The following is a 15,655-nucleotide window of genomic DNA, read 5'->3' as shown; positions in this document are numbered from 1 at the left end:
AACTCATCACCAGCTGGTCGATCCAACAGTAATTGATCATGGCAGCTCCAGTCGGTACCCACACCGTTAACTCGGCTATCGCGGTCCCTCCTATCATTGACGATGACCTCGACGAGAAGAACGACTCCACCCAACACCACGACCACCATCACGGGATCGATGTGGATGGTGCCGCGGTCAGCGCTCTGCCCGACGCCGGCATGTCTGCTGGTCTTGGAGTCATTGAGCAACGACGGGCCATTCCTCTCTCGGGAAAGCGAAAGCCCACCACCAAATGGGAGTACTGGACATACATCGGGTTTTACATGTTCCAGAACACGTGTCGTCAGTCGTTAATACAGACAGCTTGATGTGATCGCTTACCGCAACCAATCAGCTCTCGGATCTCAGGTTCAAGCCATTCGACAGTTGACTTTGACCGCCTCGCATCCCTCTGGATTCATGGAGTTTGCAGGCAAAACCGTCCCTAGTGAGGCCAATTTCTCGGCGAGAGGTTCAGCCCATATTGATCCTTTTCACAGTCAACACTGCCATTCTCGACATCAACGGAGCTTTGAGCGCGGCAGGTCTTGCTGTGATGTTCATTCTAGGACCTTACGCCGACTATGGTTCATGGAAACCATGGATCTTGATCGGTGAGTAGGACGGTGCACTCCGGGCGGATCAAATGCTCAAAAGCCTTCTCAAGTTGCAATCATCGTCACTTGGGGCTGCTGTTTTGGAGCCTTGGCTATCAAGCATGTCGACCAATGGGCTGCTGCCAATGTCATCTGGGCGATTGGTGGACTCTGTGAGTCGCTTGGAAGTTAGCGGAAACTCATGTTTAGCCACCACCGTTGTTGCCATCTTCTACCAGGCTACTTTCCCCGGTCTCGCTCGTGATCTTCCCAAAGTCATTCAATCGGAAGAAGATGTCTTGAACGGTCTCAAAACCCCCGAAGAGCACGAAAAGCTCGATTCCATGGAACGAGCTCAGCTTTACAACTATTGTAACATATTCGGATCCGTCATGGGAATGGTTATGTACGGCGTGGCTATTGGTTTGGCCAAGGCCATCCAGGGCACTGGCAGCATTGAGGATGTTATCAAGGCAGATCACTGGCTGATCGTCTTCTACACTCCTCTCTCCATGATCTTCGGTCTTCCTTATCTCTTTGCCATGCAATGGCGACCTGGCTCCGCCATCCCTCATGGTGTTTCTGCGTGGACTACTGGACCCCGACAAGTCGTGTACGCCGTCAAGTCTCTCGGTAGACTGAAGCAATGTCTCTTGTACCTCATTGCATACGTCTTCTTGTTTGAATGTGAGTTATTCGTGAGTCGAATGGTTGACTGACAACTCCAGCCATCGGAGCCTTCCTCAGTGTCTACTTCATCTTGTTGTTCGAGTGCGTTTCGAGATTTCTTTGACCATGACATGTCTGACTCGTCTACCAGAACCATCCACTACTCCCCCGAGCTTCAAATTGCCTACAACATGGTCGGAGATGTCTGCGGAGGTCTCGGTGTCATTGGTACTCAGCTCGTTCACAAGAAGTTCGACTTCCAGATCAAATGGATCATGTTCTTCGGAACCCTCACCAGTAATTTCCCGAACCTGTGGGGTGCCCTTGGCTCGTTTACCTCGAAGATTGGTTTCAAACACCCCTGGGAGTTCTGGTTCTTCCAGGCTTGGAACGCTTTCACCGCTTGCTGTGGTATCTACAACGTCACTATGATTTCCGAGGTTGCCCCGGCCAGTAAATTGTTCATGTTCTACTCCTTATTCAAGACTGTGGTCGGATCCACCGGATTCTCGGGTCCCTTCATCGTCGCCGGAATTATTGACCGATCTCCAAAGAACCCCAACGTAGCCTTCTGGTTCCTCTTCGCGATCGGTATCCTTGCCACCATCTTCCTGTACTTTGTCGACGTGAAGAAGGCCAAGATTGATTGCGCCTTGTGTAAGTCATTCATGCAGTGCCTCGGAAATTACGGCTGACAACGACCGCAGGGGCCGAAAGGGAGGCTCAAGAGCGATACTCGGACGAGCAACGTCTCGAAGGCCAGCTCAACCGGGAGACTGAGAAGCATGTCGAGGGAGCAGCTTAAAGCTCGCAATGGCTTCCTGTACTTGATATCTGAGCTAGGCAACATATGTCAAGTGCAATGCATGTAGTGATCTGATTCCATCCTGAGCTCTAATCCAACCCCAAGCTCTGCAAAATCAGCACAGAGAGCGTCACCAGTGAGGAGGAGTGCGACTCCTTGGGAATGGTCATAATTTCTGTACTATTAAGGTCTACACGCAGTCACAAAATTCATGCATGATCCGGAAACAGATCAACAGAAGGTGATAACGATCTGTGAGATGTGAGCACAGCCTCTGCGCGGCTTCTCTAAGACACTCACACCAACATTGTCAGCAGTGCACTCGAAGGGTGTGGCGACGGGCTCGTCTGCTGGAAAGGCTCCCGGACAATCACTCGGTGTATTCCCACTGCATGGTCCAGGAACATAAGGCGACACCTGACAACCATCCAGCGCGAAGTCCATCTCGTACTTACTGTAAATAGTCAGCTTTGGAGTAGAGCTTTCAACTTGCTATTCATGCATCTGGACCTCGCTCTCTTGGACGTCATAAGCTGCTGCATTGCTTGCCTGATCGTTTTGGGAAGTAGGATTTTGAAGGGAGAACTCGACAACTCCACAGTTTTGGCCGTAGTCCTCGCATCCATACGCATCACTGACCCAAGCAATACCGCCCAGCGCGGGACCTTGGATGATGTTGGTGTCCCCTGTGTATGGTCCACTCCCTTCCAATCGGAATGTGGCTGTGCCTTTGCCGCAATTGTTGACTAGCTTTTCGGTAAATCAGTACACAGACCGCGTTATCCGCCGACTGGCTCACCTGTACCGTGTGTGATTCAGATGTGCGAGGAGTGGGACTGGCTCGGGTGGCCAGAAAGGCTCCCAGGAGAATGCTTGAAATGACAATGGACCACATCGCAAGGGGTGAATTGGCTGAGTTCTGCGTCGCTGAGCCACTTGACACGCCAGAACGTGAGGAGTCTTGGAGTTATTATATCCAGTGGTCTCAATACAGGAAACCCAGAGCCCGAGGCGAAGTGCCGCTCGTGCTAATAGCTATTTTTGAGAGCACGACGGTCCGCATGCCCGGCTCTTCACGAAGAGGGTGCGTTCAAAGAACGGCTGCGGACATTCGCTTCGGTCCTACCAGTCGTTATTGAAGTGATATAAATAGTCCGTGACATGGTAGCCAGTGCGTCAACCAGTCTGCATGTGGATACGAAGCTTGCGTATGGACCAGGTGGATGACGCTTGCTCATTTATATAGAAGACTTTTGCATTAAACTCGCCGCTAATCCCCGCCGGGATTACAGTGATTTTCTCATATTTCAGGATCTCGCGGGCGTCGTTTTCGTCGTCTCCGTCCAACAGATGTGGAGCTGTCGGGCATAGATCCAACTTCAAGACTCGGACGAGCCCCGTAGCATGCAGCCCATGTCTATGCTGTGGCCACGCTAACTGATGCAATGTGTCATATGGGCTTCCGCTGGATAGTGATGACCATATTGACCTTGTCTGACTCGCAGATCTTGAGCACAATTTGATCCCGTCCGGACTCTTCTTGCACATGCAAGTTCTTTGACACGAAAGTCGGTCTCCTCATTTCCACGTCTAATATCTGGCACACGTCAACCTTGTCGACCAGGGAGATCGCCCTAGCACTGAGAAGACTAGCGTGAACGACTTTGTATCGGAATCCTAGTAGTCTGGCCCCAAGCTTGCTGATATGGATAGGATTGTAGTCCTTGCAAAGCTGTGCCCACCGTAGCGGCTCGTCAGACGAGATGCGAAAGGTGAGAGAGGGTGTCGCCTCGACCAGCGGAGATGGCCATTCTTCCGTCTTGCTCGAAGCTGGATAGTTCCCGCGCTTGTGATCTCGTTGTGCCGAGTCGAGCTCCTTGCCATGATTTGCGAACTGCAGCATTGTGTATATTTGACGTGAAAGCAGATGGTAGTCTCGTCCGTACACCTCAACGGTGATGTCGTATTCCCAGCCGCGGCGTACTGTCCTCCATTCGGGCGACAAGGTTGCCCGAAGACTAAGGTCATTGCCCTTCAGTGCCCAAGTGAGGTCGGCGACGCATCGAGCCATGTCAAACACTTCGAAGCGGTTCCGTACATTGACGTTGCCAATAGGATCCACCGGACACAGTCTGCTAACTAGCAACAGTACCAGGGTTGGTGTACAGACAGTCCAGAGAAGCGCATGCACGTGAAGGGGCTCCCGCAGGATCGCGTGGCCAAGGTTCTGCCCTGTGGATGAGGGCTCAAGGCGAGAGCATGAGTCGGCCAGTCCAGCATGGGTAGCATATTTGTCTATATCGGCTTGGACCAAACGGAATGGCACTGATACTGACACATTGGATCTGCTGATCGATCTTTTGCGTAAACGAGTTGGTAAGAGACGTGTTATCCGATTATAGAGACTGCAGATAAGGAGGTACGACAGTAATACAGATATGGTGAGGCCATCCAGGTCTCGAGGATAGAACTCGAGGACATGTTCTGAACGCTTGACAAACAGGGGGCGCAACCGAGCCCATTTGCGAGGTTTCATTCCCGCGACATGCGAAGAGAAATTGCAAGAGTGGGAAATAATGCGCGCCGGTGGGGCTAAAATTGAACGAAAAAAATAAAGAGCGGTCTACGAGAAATGGGCGCCGTGTGTGCGGATCAGTCGAGATCAGTGATCATTTTCCTGTGATCTATGGTGCGGAGCTCAACATTCGGCATGATCCTTTGGAGTGGGCCGCAAAATGTATCTGACAGGTTTATTGCCCCGTTTGCTCCAACCTGAAAAGAGACATTTGTTTCGCGCTCTCCAGATGAATCTCTTTACCCTACAGGTCATCCCGGCAGCGCCCTATCCGTGGCCTAAGCACCCACCATGAAGTATCGGTTTTCTCTTCATTGCTGTCTCCTCTACAGGTCTCGACAACTACCGCTACGATTCTACCCCGACCCTTCTTTCCCCCGCGTCGTCCAGATCTTCGTGGCGTGCCTCTCTGCGGACATGTAGTATTGCAAGCGCCAAAAGGAAGGGTGGAACAATCTGATCACAGAAGGAAGGATAGCACTCTGTTTCTGCCGAACTGCGGAATGGAACGCAATCCGCAGACTTCACTCGGTCTACGGGCCTTCATCGAGTAGGACTCGGCCGAAGGTCGGATCCTTTTCCCCCCCAAAAGCGGCAAATTTCGAACAAGATGCGCGGGAGGAGAAGAAGCGTCTGAAGAGCAAAATTTAGAACTGTACGTCATCTCGAGGGCAATTTCGCCTGGTCGACTTTTGGATCGTTTCCCCTTCATTCCTCGACGCCACCTCTGCAGCCGAATCACGATGAACAACAAGGAAAAGACAGGCGATCAGCACGTTCATCTCTACGGCGCAGAGACCTATCCTGAGGATGGAGCCAATAGAGACATCGTTCCCCTAGAAGGCAGCCTTCACCGAGGATTGAAACCTCGTCACGTGTCGGTGAGCCAACAAGATTCGCCTGAGAACGTTTCCTCATCTCCCCAAAGTTGATCGCTATCGGCGGAGTCATCGGTACGGGACTTTTCATAGGTACAGGTACTGCCTTGTCCAATGGAGGGCCAGTCGGACTCTGGCTGGGCTTCAGTTTGTTTGGCGTCCTGACTTTCTTGTGAGTCACAAAGTCAGACCGCATTGAATGAAAACAGCATGATGCTGGGCCTCGGCGAAATGTGTGCGTGAGTGGCGAATACAAATCCATCTCTCACAGACAGCTATCTGCCCATTACCGGTGGTCAGCTCACCTACGCGGGCCGCTTCTTCGATCCGGCCCTGGGCTTTGCTCTGACCTGGAGTACTGTAGGTGTTCTGGGTCAGGAACTGGGTTGACTGAACTTAGACTATCCATTGGGCTCTGACTTGTGCCTCCGAGTATGTACCATTTCACAGACGCTCTGATTGACTGGGACCTTTTAGACTCTCCGCGGTCGCCGTACTCGTCAATTACTGGCTACCAGTCGAGAAGGTCAATAACGCGGCCTGGATAGCCATCAGCTATGCCGTCATTGTAGTGCTTAATCTGACAACGTCGGGAGTGTATGGAGAGACTGAGTTCATCTTCAGTTCGATCAAGGTCCTGACCATTGTGGGGCTCATCAGTGAGCTCGGTGACCTCGTTTGAGAGCTAAGCGGCAGTTCTTGGAGTCTGCATCGATTGTGGCGCAGGTCCCACGGGTCATTACATCGGCTTTCACTTCTGGAAAGACCCGGTTTGTCCACTGATATTGCTACTGGTTTAGGACGCTAAAAGCGCAGCAGGGTCCTTTTGCGCAATATCTCGGTATACCGGGTACGACTGGCCGCTTCCTTGGCTTCTGGGCTGTGTTCATCCAGGCAGCATTTTCGCAAGTTCGGTTTGTGGGCATGACCTGACTCTACTCAGATACGGAGGCGTAGAGTTCTTTGCTATCAGTGCAGCCGAATCTGCTAATCCGCGACTTTCCATTCCGAGGGCAATGAAGCAGATCTACGTCCGAATTGGAGTCTTCTACATCCTTGGTTCGTCTCGTCCATCGACACGGCGCTCACAATCAAATAGGCACTATCATTCTGTCGTTGCTCGTCCCTTACACCAACAATCGTCTCGGGACTGCAAGCAATGCCGCGGCCTCTCCTTGGGTCATCGCCATCCAGCTCTCCGGTATCAAGGCATTACCTCACATAATCAGTAAGCTATCACTGCCCGAAAATGTCTGAGCCTCGCAGATGCCTGTCTGATTACCTCTGCTTGGTCTGCTGCGAACGCCGATTTGTACATCTCGTCAAGATGTTTGTACAACATGGCTCACAAAGGTCTTGTGCCCAAAGTCTTCCTTCGCACCCATAGATGTAAGTCGGCTTCGAGAGCCTGATGATGATTGTCTCAAGATGGAACTCCTTATGTGGCTGTTTTGACAATGGGACTCATACCTCTACTCGCTTTTATGACCGTCAGTACCGGTGCAGCCGAAGTCTTCGGATGGTTTGTCAACCTTGTACGTGATGGTACTATTACTTGGACGGTGCTAATGAGTATGCCAGGTCTCTGTGATGGGATTGTGCGAGTGGACTGCTATCTGCGTGTCCTACCTCGGATTTCGACGCGCTTGGGCAGCCCAGGGGTTCAATCGTGACAGTCTTCCCTACAAGCACCGCTTGGCACTGCCAGGCGCGTACATATGCTGCGCATTCTTCCCTCGTGAGCATCATTTATGACCTGTCTGCTGACTATCACCTAGTCATCATCTTCTTCTCTGCATGGCAGGTGTTCCGACACACCGGAAGAGACTTTGATCGTGCCGCTTTCGTCACGAGTGAGTACTGAGGACGTAAGACATCTCACAGTTACTACTCAGACTACTTACCTGCGTTTTGGTTTCTCGTTATGTACAGTGGTTACAAACTGTATGCCCGGACCCGCGTCATTGCCCCTACCGAGGTCGATCGTGAGTGTGGGTATCTGACAAGACTGAGCGTCTAGTTGTCAGCAACCTCGCTGAGATCGAGGCGACCATCGAGGAGCGCCCCGATTCAACAACTTTTTCTGGCAAGCTCCGTACATGGTTCTTTTAGGAAGATCCCGTAAAACTCTTAGCGCTGGGACTCTGTCCTGATAGCAGACCAGCGTCTGCTCATTCGTTGTGATCTGATGAATGCTATCATGCCTTGTTTCTGACCAGACCCCGTCTGCTGATCAAGGGACGGAGACGAGGATGCCAGGCTGGTTGCTGAGGGTCCTTGCTTCGGCTGAAATGGCTCTCTCACTAAAGTACCTGATGAAAAGCTCAACAGTGTCGATTGGTAGATTTCTCTGAAGCGAAACGTTCCCTATGATTCGTTATATCTTGTCCTCATTTTTGACACCACTCCGCGCCGACGCTCAGGTGACATCTTCGCCACACAGTCTTCAAGCACCAAGCAATGATCATGCTGCCCCAAGGGCTCCCATCCAGTTATCCGAATGCTTCAAGCCTTCCGCTCTCGCTTAATATCCCGCACCCTCCAATCTATTCATAAGCTGAAATACCGAAGCTTAAGATCTCGTGTCTTCTTCGGTTCGACGCTCGAAAACGTTTCGGCGACAGCGGCAGACCCCGGATCCGGGCCTGATTCGAAACACTATCCTCGAACCATTCAGCCTGAAAAGGTGGAGGGTAGGCACCATACGGTGCGTTCGTATGGTGGCGATGCCAAAGAAAAAAACCCGCCCGCGGACCTGGAATTGTGCGGCTTCGTAGCCGAGATCACCGCAAAAAGACCATCTAGACAGGCTTCAGACCCAGATCTTGGAATGTCGTGAATTCAGGCTGATATGTAAACACGAAAATGGTTTAAGGTATAATATGACAGGCGTGTAGCTGGAGACAGACAGTTTCTTGCACTCCATTGTCTACGCAATGATATCCTCCATTAAGGCACTCTTGCTTTTGACGGCTTCGGTCTCAGCTGCGCCTGCAGCTAGGAATCTCTTGACTCCAAAATTGGTGAAAACCCCGGAATTGAAAGGTGTCGCGCTCGACCCGAATCTGATCCGAGATTCGTGCATCTCAACATACGAGTTGATTGATGGAAGAGTGGTGGGTCTACACCGCAGGCGACAACACACAATTACGATCTGACTTGTGTCTAGTTGTGGCTCTGCCGAGATACCATCATCTTGAAGAATCAATCAATACCCTACTATTTTGAACACGGCCAGCTTTTCGGAGGTGGCGCCGCTGGTCTAGTCTCATCCAGTGCAAGCTGGAGTGATCAAGGCCTATTGGGTCCCGATTTCGTGCAACCTCCACCACAACAGGGCCAGAAGGATGTCACTTCTCTGTACCCTGCCCAACTGACTCAATACGGAGGATCCAGTATCTACGACCAGGATCTTGCCTATGTCCCCTATCAACCAGACGAGTGCGACGGTATACCGGCTGGCACCTCCGGGGGAAATTGCAATGACGGCACGAGATATGCACTGTGGCCTGACTCTCCGCCAGTAGTCACCAACACCGCCCTGGACGGTACAGTCACCATGCACCTCTATCTCAGGGTCCCTCACACTGGTTTTCTCCGCATCGTCGACTTTTACCCACCGTGCTCCCTGTTTAAGTTGACGTATACGCCAAACACGGACAAGACTGTTCTGCCCTCGATCTCATTGGTCGCCCAGGACTTCTTCCCGAGGTACGTTTTCAACTATGGAGATTTCGCGCACGCGAAAGACCCCCTTGGTCAGACCCTCTATCTCTGGGCTCAGAGCTTCCAGGGTAACTACGGACTGGCGCGCGTCCCGGTCAATGCGGTTGAGGATCTCAGCCAGTACGAATACTACTACAGTAACGGCACTGGATGGTCCAGCGTGCAGCCCAATGTCAATCAGACCGAGGCCTACGTCGACATCGGTGGTCTTGGCGCCAGTGGACAAGCGACGATCTACTGGAATCCATTCTTTGGACAGTATGTGGCCTTTGGCCAGCTTGAGGGTGAATTTGTAGCCAATCTCTACATGTCCTTGGCATCCAACCCCGAAGGACCTTGGTCAGACGCAACGCTCGTCTACTCTTTTCCCACTGGCCCGTCCGGCAACGGCTACACTCTTGCAGCTCATCCTGAAATGAGTTTGCTCCCGAACGAGATCTACATCTCCTACACCGGTTCAAGTGACTATAATAACAACACCAACGACCAGGTGTACAACACCCCAATATACAAGCTCACGTTCGGACTGGGTCTCTGAGGAAGCGCTCTTGGAAAGAGGATCCTGCAAATATTCATAGTCGGCGGCGATATACACGAATGATGCATCGGAGCTTGGTCAACCTTTTCGTTGTGAATCGAATCTCGATGCCCTGGAGCAAGTGAAATCGGCGTCAGACGGTCATTGCTGTCCGTGCCATGAACCTTGTCGCGACCGTCGGAAAGCTCCGGCAATGTTGTTAGCTCATCATTGCCGGAGCTGGAGCAGCTCTCCAGCGCCTCATCGGCCGACAGTATTGACCTTGTAATGACAATCGAATCATTGTCGAGAACTTAGCGCGGTGCCTGGACAAAGTCGGCGATTCCCGAGCTATAAATAACATATATCACGCTAATTTTTGGTTCCGAGGGAGATTCGTACGTGCCGAAATGAGTACATGGGCGCGCAAAATGCTACAGTGCGCACCCACATATAGCACCCACATATACAGCGTGGGTGCGCACTGTAGGATTTTGGGACGCCCGAATATCATACTGAAGCAATTTTATGGTGCCCCGTGGCGGCAGACAGACGACATCGGGGACCATGCGGTATTTGAAGTTGCCTTAAGTGCTCCGGATATCTCGGAGCTCTTGGCAATCCATATATAACCTGGCATCTGCTACACTTGGAGTGTCATACACACCCCAGTTGTCATGCTATTCTCTGCTGCTTTTCCTCTCCTCGCTGCTATAGCCGTCTCTGCTTCCCCTGTCCCAGAGACAAAACGTGGTGTGTACACTCTTCGAGAAGGCAAACCACGATTGAGCATCGAGCAACGCGCCGCTCTCTCGGGGCAGTCGCTCCGGTCCATCATCGCTACCGACACAGCCAATGTTATTGCCAAGTATGAGCACAACAAGCAGCTGGCTCAAGCTGCCCAAGAGGGCGGATCCCTCGACAAGCGAGCATCTGCAACCATTTCACTCACGGATGTCAACTCTGAAGGTGTAGATGAGCTGTGAGTCGACGATAGGATTCAAGCTGAACGTGAAGGTATTACGGAACCCTGAACATGGGAACGCCGTCTCAAGCGATCACCTTCGATTTTGACACGTGAGTAGAGCATCAAGGGAGTCTCCTGATCGTCAGTGGCTCGAGCGATCTCTGGGTCCCCACACAGAACTCGAATGGGAGAAATGACGGTACCCATTTCAACACTGCCAAGTCCTCTACATACCGAAATACGGGACAATCTTTTTCCGATCAATGTAAGCGAAGCACATGCGCATGGCTGACCGATGAGACGGATCAGGAAGCTGTAGTGGCACCCTTGCCACAGATACGGTGTCTTTTGGCAGCCTGAAAGTGTCTACTCAATACTTTGGGGCAGTCACCAAAGTCTCGACGGACTTTGATAACACGCCAGCGACTGGCCTCTGTGGTCTCGCGTATCAGTCCATTGCTTCTACCGGACACGCGCCTTTGCCAATGAATTTGTACAACACTGGCAAAATCTCGACACCTGAGTTCGGATTCCGGATCACTGCCGATACGTCCAGTGGAGCCGAACTCACCTTGGGGGGCATCGCCTCTGATTATGCCTCTGCGGCTTTCAAGTCCACACCAGTGACTTCACAGACTTACGTGAGACCCTTTGACTCGAAATTTGCTGACGCCTAGTATGAAGTAAACACCAATGGAATTACGGTGGGAGGCTCTGTCGTGTCTGGGTCTTTCCCTGCTGCCATTGACACCGGGACAACGGTGAGGCGACAAATTAAGGGTGACCGCTCATCATTAGCTCATTTACGTACCGACGAGCGCTGCATCCGCCTTCTGGAATGCTATACCTGGTACCAGCTCGAACGACGACGGGTCCTATAACTATCCATGCAGCTACAGCGGAACCGTTGGCTTCAGCTTTCCCAATATCGGCAATCTCAATTTCAACCTCAACGATCTCTACGCTGGAAACAATGGCGACGGAACTTGTGTCGGAGCCGTACTAGGCCAAGACATCCAGGACGTCAATGGCAACAACTTTGCTATTATCGGGGATGTCTTTATCAAGAGCTATTACACCGTGTTCAAGTGAGTCAAACCGAAAGACTCCCTCTAATTCTACCAGCTTTGGGAGCAACTATGTCGCTTTCAGCCCTGCTCATGGCTCGACATAGTGATATTGATCGGCTTCAATCGGCAATGCGAAGGTGGCTCAGCGGAGAGGATTGTCAGAAGAATAGCAAAGTCAGTACATATGTGGAATTCAGATGAAAGCGCATTACGTGCATCGTGCAGGTCATGTCACAGGGACTTGGCGGGCAGAATTCGACCGATACAGGGCCCAAAGCCGACGCGCGCTCCAGAAGCTCCAGCGGCGCCGTTTAAGATCACTTCATCGTGATCCTCCAAGAACGTGCGCGAGACCGAGCCCAGCCGCATTTCCTCTTTCCCGTTAAGTGTCATCTCAAGCAAGCTGCCGAGACTATCCTTTTCTTTACCAGAGATGGTGCCACTGCCAAATAAGTCGCCAGTTTTTAGGGGACAGCCTGTTATCGTGTGATGCGCAATCATCTGCTCGAATGAAAAGCAGAGATGAAGCGCGTTCGATCGACTAAGTCGATGGGTTTCACCACTGATACGGAGATCGACGGTAAGATCAATGTCGTAAGCGCCATTGCAGTCCTGCGTCAGGTAGGGAAGTAGTCCGGTCGGCGCGTCTGGCGCCTTCACGCGGAATGGTTCCATGGCATCTGCCAACACGACCCAAGGCGTGATAGTTGTTGCAAAGTTCTTTGAATTGAACGGCCCAAGTGGCACATATTCCCAAGCCTGGATGTCTCGAGCTGACCAATCATTCATAAGGACGAATCCAAAGATATGATCGGAAGCTTTTTGTATGGGTATAGGAGCTCCTTGTGGGTTTGGCGTACAGATGAAGGCTGCTATCTCCAGCTCCATATCCAACTTGCGGCATGGCGACAATATGGGTGCGGGACCAGGGCAAATCTGTCCGTTTGGTCGGTACACTGGCTGGCCAGATATCTGCACTGAAGACGCACGGCCGTGATACCCGACGGGAAGATGGAGATAATTCGGCTGGAGAGCGTTCTCCGGGCCACGGAACAACACGCCCACATTGTAAGCATGATTGCGGCCGGCGTAAAAGTCGGTGTAGTCTCCTATCACCATTGGTAGATGCATCTGGACCTTGTCAAGGTCGTAGATGGCATCTTGGCGCAGTTCCTCGTTGTCTCGCAGGACGGGATTGTCCGCTAGCAGTAGATTCCGGACGAAGAGACGGTAGCTTTGATTAAAGGGGCGACCTAAAGCTGCGAAGGCGTTCAAGCTGGTAGAATCAAAAACACTGGCGTGATCACTCAGGCGTCCTTGGAAAACCCCATGACGATGAAGTGCGCTGAGATCAATAACGTGTCGACCCACTGCAACGCCGGCGCGTATGTATGGCTTTTCCTTGGTCGAGAAGACACCAAAAGGCAGATTGTCCAGCGAGAAGGGGCTCTCACTGTCAATGTGTAGGAATGACATGTTAGATACAGAGCGAAGCAGCGGGGATGAGGTCCGGCCGGAGCCACCAGTTAACAACCGGATCCGAAAGTATGGGTACCCGACCAAATAAAAGTATTTCTTTCCCGCTAAATAATGTCTCTTGCTTCGTCCAACATTCATCATGTTATCCGAGCGTGACAATAGTATACTTGTCAAGATCTTTGACCCCGAAGCTCAGCCAGAGTCCAGCGCCCGAATCTCAGCGAATGCTGTCCCCCTGCCTGGTATACCGATTGATCTGTTCGGCGAACTGGCGACTAGGGAACGAAGGACACTCCAGCCGTTAAATCAAGACTTCCCCACCCCTGAACGAATTCATCAGGCAATTAAGGAGCTGTCCAGCATCATCAAAAGTCACCCACTATATGCTTCAGCCTACGTGAACCGGGCACAGGCTCGCCGACTACAGATCCAGTACGACGAACTGTTCTCCCCCGACGCTGAATCCATGATGGTGGACATTTTCGCCGACTTGGATCGAGCCGTCGATCTAGCTGCGCCGCTTCGGTCTCTCGATCAGATCAGCGCGCATCAAGGCAATCTCTTGGCAGCAGCCCATACCCACAAAGGCTTGCTGCTGTTGCGGGCAGCAGATATTACCCGAGGCGGTGCTCCCGCTCACGGGCTCCCTCCCGCCTTAGCCAATATGGATGCAGATGTTCTGGAAGAGGCGGCGAGCCACGAGCTTGCGTCTGGCGGTCGATACGGCAATACGATGGCGCAGCAATTAGCTGTCAAGACAAATCCCTATGCCAAGCTGTGCGGAAGCATTGTTAGGGAGGCACAGAGGAAGGAGATCTTGGAAACAATGAGACCGCATACATTCGAGTGCGTTCTAGTGTTACCACGCTGTTTAGCTGATCGGGTCAGATAGATGACTCATGCTTGAAATTGGCCCGAAGTGGCTCCCAGCTCTCCGCATTGTAATCCTCCTGCACCTTCTGGCAGGTCTCTAAACCCCAGGTTGAGACTCCCACCATCAGACAGCTATACGTCAGCCGTGGCCTTGACTTACACGTACCTCTCAAACATGAACGCCATGCTCTTTGACCCGACCTTCTGCGGGGAAAGGACCGCATTTGTGGCCCCCTGGTGTGTCTTGGCATCGGGACCGTGTGCGCTCATGATATTGTGCAGACTTGCCCCAGCAGGGCGAAAGCCTCCACCAATCTTGGCGTCATAATCTCCGGCGATCAAGCCCATGAACTCGGACATGCTATTGCGGTGATAATATGGAGGCCTGAACGTATCCTCTGCAACGAGCCAACGGGGTGGAAAGATGACAAAATCGGCCAAAGCCGTGCCAGGCGTATCGGATGGCGCGGATAGAACGGTGAATATCGATGGATCTGGATGATCGTAGGAGATGGAGCCGACAGTGTTAAAACGTCCAAGATCGTATTTATATGGGCAGTAGTTACCGTGCCATGCCACGACATCGAACGGCGAATGCGTTTGAGACGCTGTGAAGAGCTGGTTGGCAAATTTGGCGACCACTGTCCAGCTGCTAGTATCCTCTTCGTACTTTGCAGTCGGTGCTTGAAAGTCCCTTGCATTCGCAAGGCCATTCGAGCCTATAGGCCCCAATTCAGGTAATTGGAAGTGACCTTTGTAGATCTCGCATATGTAACCCCTGATTGGCCCGTCGGCCAAACATACCCGATATCTGATCCCTCTCGGAATGACGCAAATCTCGTTGGCCCGCACTCGGATCATTCCCATCTCCGTCTGAATGTCCAAGACACCATGCTGCGGAACGATCAGAAAATCCCCATCTGCCGAGTAGAATGCCTCTTTGCCCATATCACGACCGGCGGCGAAGACGTAAATGGCGAGACCATTGCGCATAGCCGGTTCTCCTGCACCGGCCACTAAATGAAGACCTTCGACCCAGTCGGCCTGCTCGTCAAAGTCGAATGGGTCCCACCTCAATTGATTCGGAATCTGACGTAGGTTGGTCCCCGCTGTTCGTACATTCTCTCTTGGCTGGAATTCGGAGTGAGCAGCAGAGGGTAAGATACGATACAGCCAGGATTGCTGGTTCAGATGTCTAGGTGCAGTGAAAGCTGTCCCCGAAAGCTTTTCGGCGTACAGACCGAAAGCAGGGCGCTGCGGGGAATTTTGACCGACGGGAAGAGCACCAGTGATCGATTCGGTCCTCTTTGTGAGCAAAGAACATCACGACAACTCACTCATGGTAGTCTCCAAAGCCATTCTGATATGCGAAAGGATCAGAGATCTTAAAGTCTGATACTGGCATAGCGAATGGTTCGGATGGTAAGCCAAATGGTCGACCGGCAAACGACCCTACAGCCGGTCCGGAGCTTTCCTCCT

General features: G+C 52.1%; 9 protein-coding genes across 9 annotated transcripts; 5 read left to right on the top strand and 4 right to left on the bottom strand.

The window, feature by feature from the left end:
- Nucleotides 1-38: 38 nt before the first annotated feature.
- BD324DRAFT_642809 (putative autophagy protein) lies at nucleotides 39-2,091 on the top strand (the record flags this gene model as incomplete). Its single annotated transcript, XM_022017506.1, has 8 exons — nucleotides 39-324; nucleotides 377-469; nucleotides 522-635; nucleotides 689-790; nucleotides 828-1,304; nucleotides 1,346-1,388; nucleotides 1,438-1,943; nucleotides 1,994-2,091. 8 exons carry the CDS (start codon nucleotides 39-41, stop codon nucleotides 2,089-2,091), a joined length of 1,719 nt encoding a protein of 572 aa, XP_021869699.1.
- Nucleotides 2,092-2,151: 60 nt separating this feature from the next.
- Nucleotides 2,152-3,263, bottom strand: BD324DRAFT_59025 (hypothetical protein). The gene is made up of 4 exons (XM_022013787.1): nucleotides 2,891-3,263; nucleotides 2,585-2,841; nucleotides 2,392-2,545; nucleotides 2,152-2,343 (listed from the first exon to the last, which is right to left on the bottom strand). The coding sequence occupies exons 1-4, from the start codon at nucleotides 2,984-2,986 to the stop codon at nucleotides 2,323-2,325; spliced, it is 528 nt and encodes a 175-aa protein (XP_021869698.1). The 5' UTR covers nucleotides 2,987-3,263; the 3' UTR covers nucleotides 2,152-2,322.
- Nucleotides 3,264-3,435: 172 nt separating this feature from the next.
- On the bottom strand, nucleotides 3,436-5,018 carry BD324DRAFT_58200 (hypothetical protein). Its single transcript, XM_022013536.1, has one exon. It carries the CDS (start codon nucleotides 4,625-4,627, stop codon nucleotides 3,542-3,544), a length of 1,086 nt encoding a protein of 361 aa, XP_021869697.1. The 5' UTR covers nucleotides 4,628-5,018; the 3' UTR covers nucleotides 3,436-3,541.
- A 391-nt stretch (nucleotides 5,019-5,409) lies between these two features.
- BD324DRAFT_652085 (amino acid permease) lies at nucleotides 5,410-7,656 on the top strand (the record flags this gene model as incomplete). Its single annotated transcript, XM_022018438.1, has 16 exons — nucleotides 5,410-5,547; nucleotides 5,595-5,716; nucleotides 5,754-5,783; nucleotides 5,820-5,904; nucleotides 5,945-5,976; nucleotides 6,022-6,203; nucleotides 6,241-6,314; nucleotides 6,364-6,458; nucleotides 6,488-6,603; nucleotides 6,644-6,772; nucleotides 6,811-6,933; nucleotides 6,973-7,079; nucleotides 7,126-7,282; nucleotides 7,323-7,397; nucleotides 7,440-7,529; nucleotides 7,565-7,656. 16 exons carry the CDS (start codon nucleotides 5,410-5,412, stop codon nucleotides 7,654-7,656), a joined length of 1,647 nt encoding a protein of 548 aa, XP_021869696.1.
- Nucleotides 7,657-8,480: 824 nt separating this feature from the next.
- On the top strand, nucleotides 8,481-9,808 carry BD324DRAFT_609331 (hypothetical protein; the record flags this gene model as incomplete). The annotated part of the gene is made up of 2 exons (XM_022014150.1): nucleotides 8,481-8,660; nucleotides 8,714-9,808. 2 exons carry the CDS (start codon nucleotides 8,481-8,483, stop codon nucleotides 9,806-9,808), a joined length of 1,275 nt encoding a protein of 424 aa, XP_021869695.1.
- A 387-nt stretch (nucleotides 9,809-10,195) lies between these two features.
- Nucleotides 10,196-12,025, top strand: BD324DRAFT_630484 (aspartic protease). The gene is made up of 7 exons (XM_022016338.1): nucleotides 10,196-10,769; nucleotides 10,805-10,864; nucleotides 10,901-11,019; nucleotides 11,055-11,395; nucleotides 11,432-11,515; nucleotides 11,553-11,842; nucleotides 11,880-12,025. The coding sequence occupies exons 1-7, from the start codon at nucleotides 10,465-10,467 to the stop codon at nucleotides 11,926-11,928; spliced, it is 1,248 nt and encodes a 415-aa protein (XP_021869694.1). The 5' UTR covers nucleotides 10,196-10,464; the 3' UTR covers nucleotides 11,929-12,025.
- On the bottom strand, nucleotides 12,026-13,305 carry BD324DRAFT_630482 (fumarylacetoacetase). Its single transcript, XM_022016337.1, has one exon. The coding sequence runs from the start codon at nucleotides 13,298-13,300 to the stop codon at nucleotides 12,056-12,058; it is 1,245 nt and encodes a 414-aa protein (XP_021869693.1). The 5' UTR covers nucleotides 13,301-13,305; the 3' UTR covers nucleotides 12,026-12,055.
- BD324DRAFT_682309 (hypothetical protein) lies at nucleotides 13,294-14,195 on the top strand (the record flags this gene model as incomplete). Its single annotated transcript, XM_022019145.1, has 1 exon — nucleotides 13,294-14,195. The coding sequence occupies exon 1, from the start codon at nucleotides 13,443-13,445 to the stop codon at nucleotides 14,193-14,195; it is 753 nt and encodes a 250-aa protein (XP_021869692.1). The 5' UTR covers nucleotides 13,294-13,442.
- Nucleotides 14,149-15,600, bottom strand: BD324DRAFT_630479 (putative homogentisate 1,2-dioxygenase). The gene is made up of 3 exons (XM_022016336.1): nucleotides 15,514-15,600; nucleotides 14,343-15,479; nucleotides 14,149-14,308 (listed from the first exon to the last, which is right to left on the bottom strand). Exons 1-3 carry the CDS (start codon nucleotides 15,579-15,581, stop codon nucleotides 14,188-14,190), a joined length of 1,326 nt encoding a protein of 441 aa, XP_021869691.1. The 5' UTR covers nucleotides 15,582-15,600; the 3' UTR covers nucleotides 14,149-14,187.
- Nucleotides 15,601-15,655: the final 55 nt, after the last annotated feature.

Source organism: Kockovaella imperatae (assembly GCF_002102565.1).
Source record: "Kockovaella imperatae strain NRRL Y-17943 chromosome Unknown BD324scaffold_10, whole genome shotgun sequence".
NCBI lineage: Eukaryota > Fungi > Basidiomycota > Tremellomycetes > Tremellales > Cuniculitremaceae > Kockovaella > Kockovaella imperatae.
Note: the sequence above shows the minus strand (reverse complement) of the source record. Positions and strands in the feature narration are given on the sequence as shown.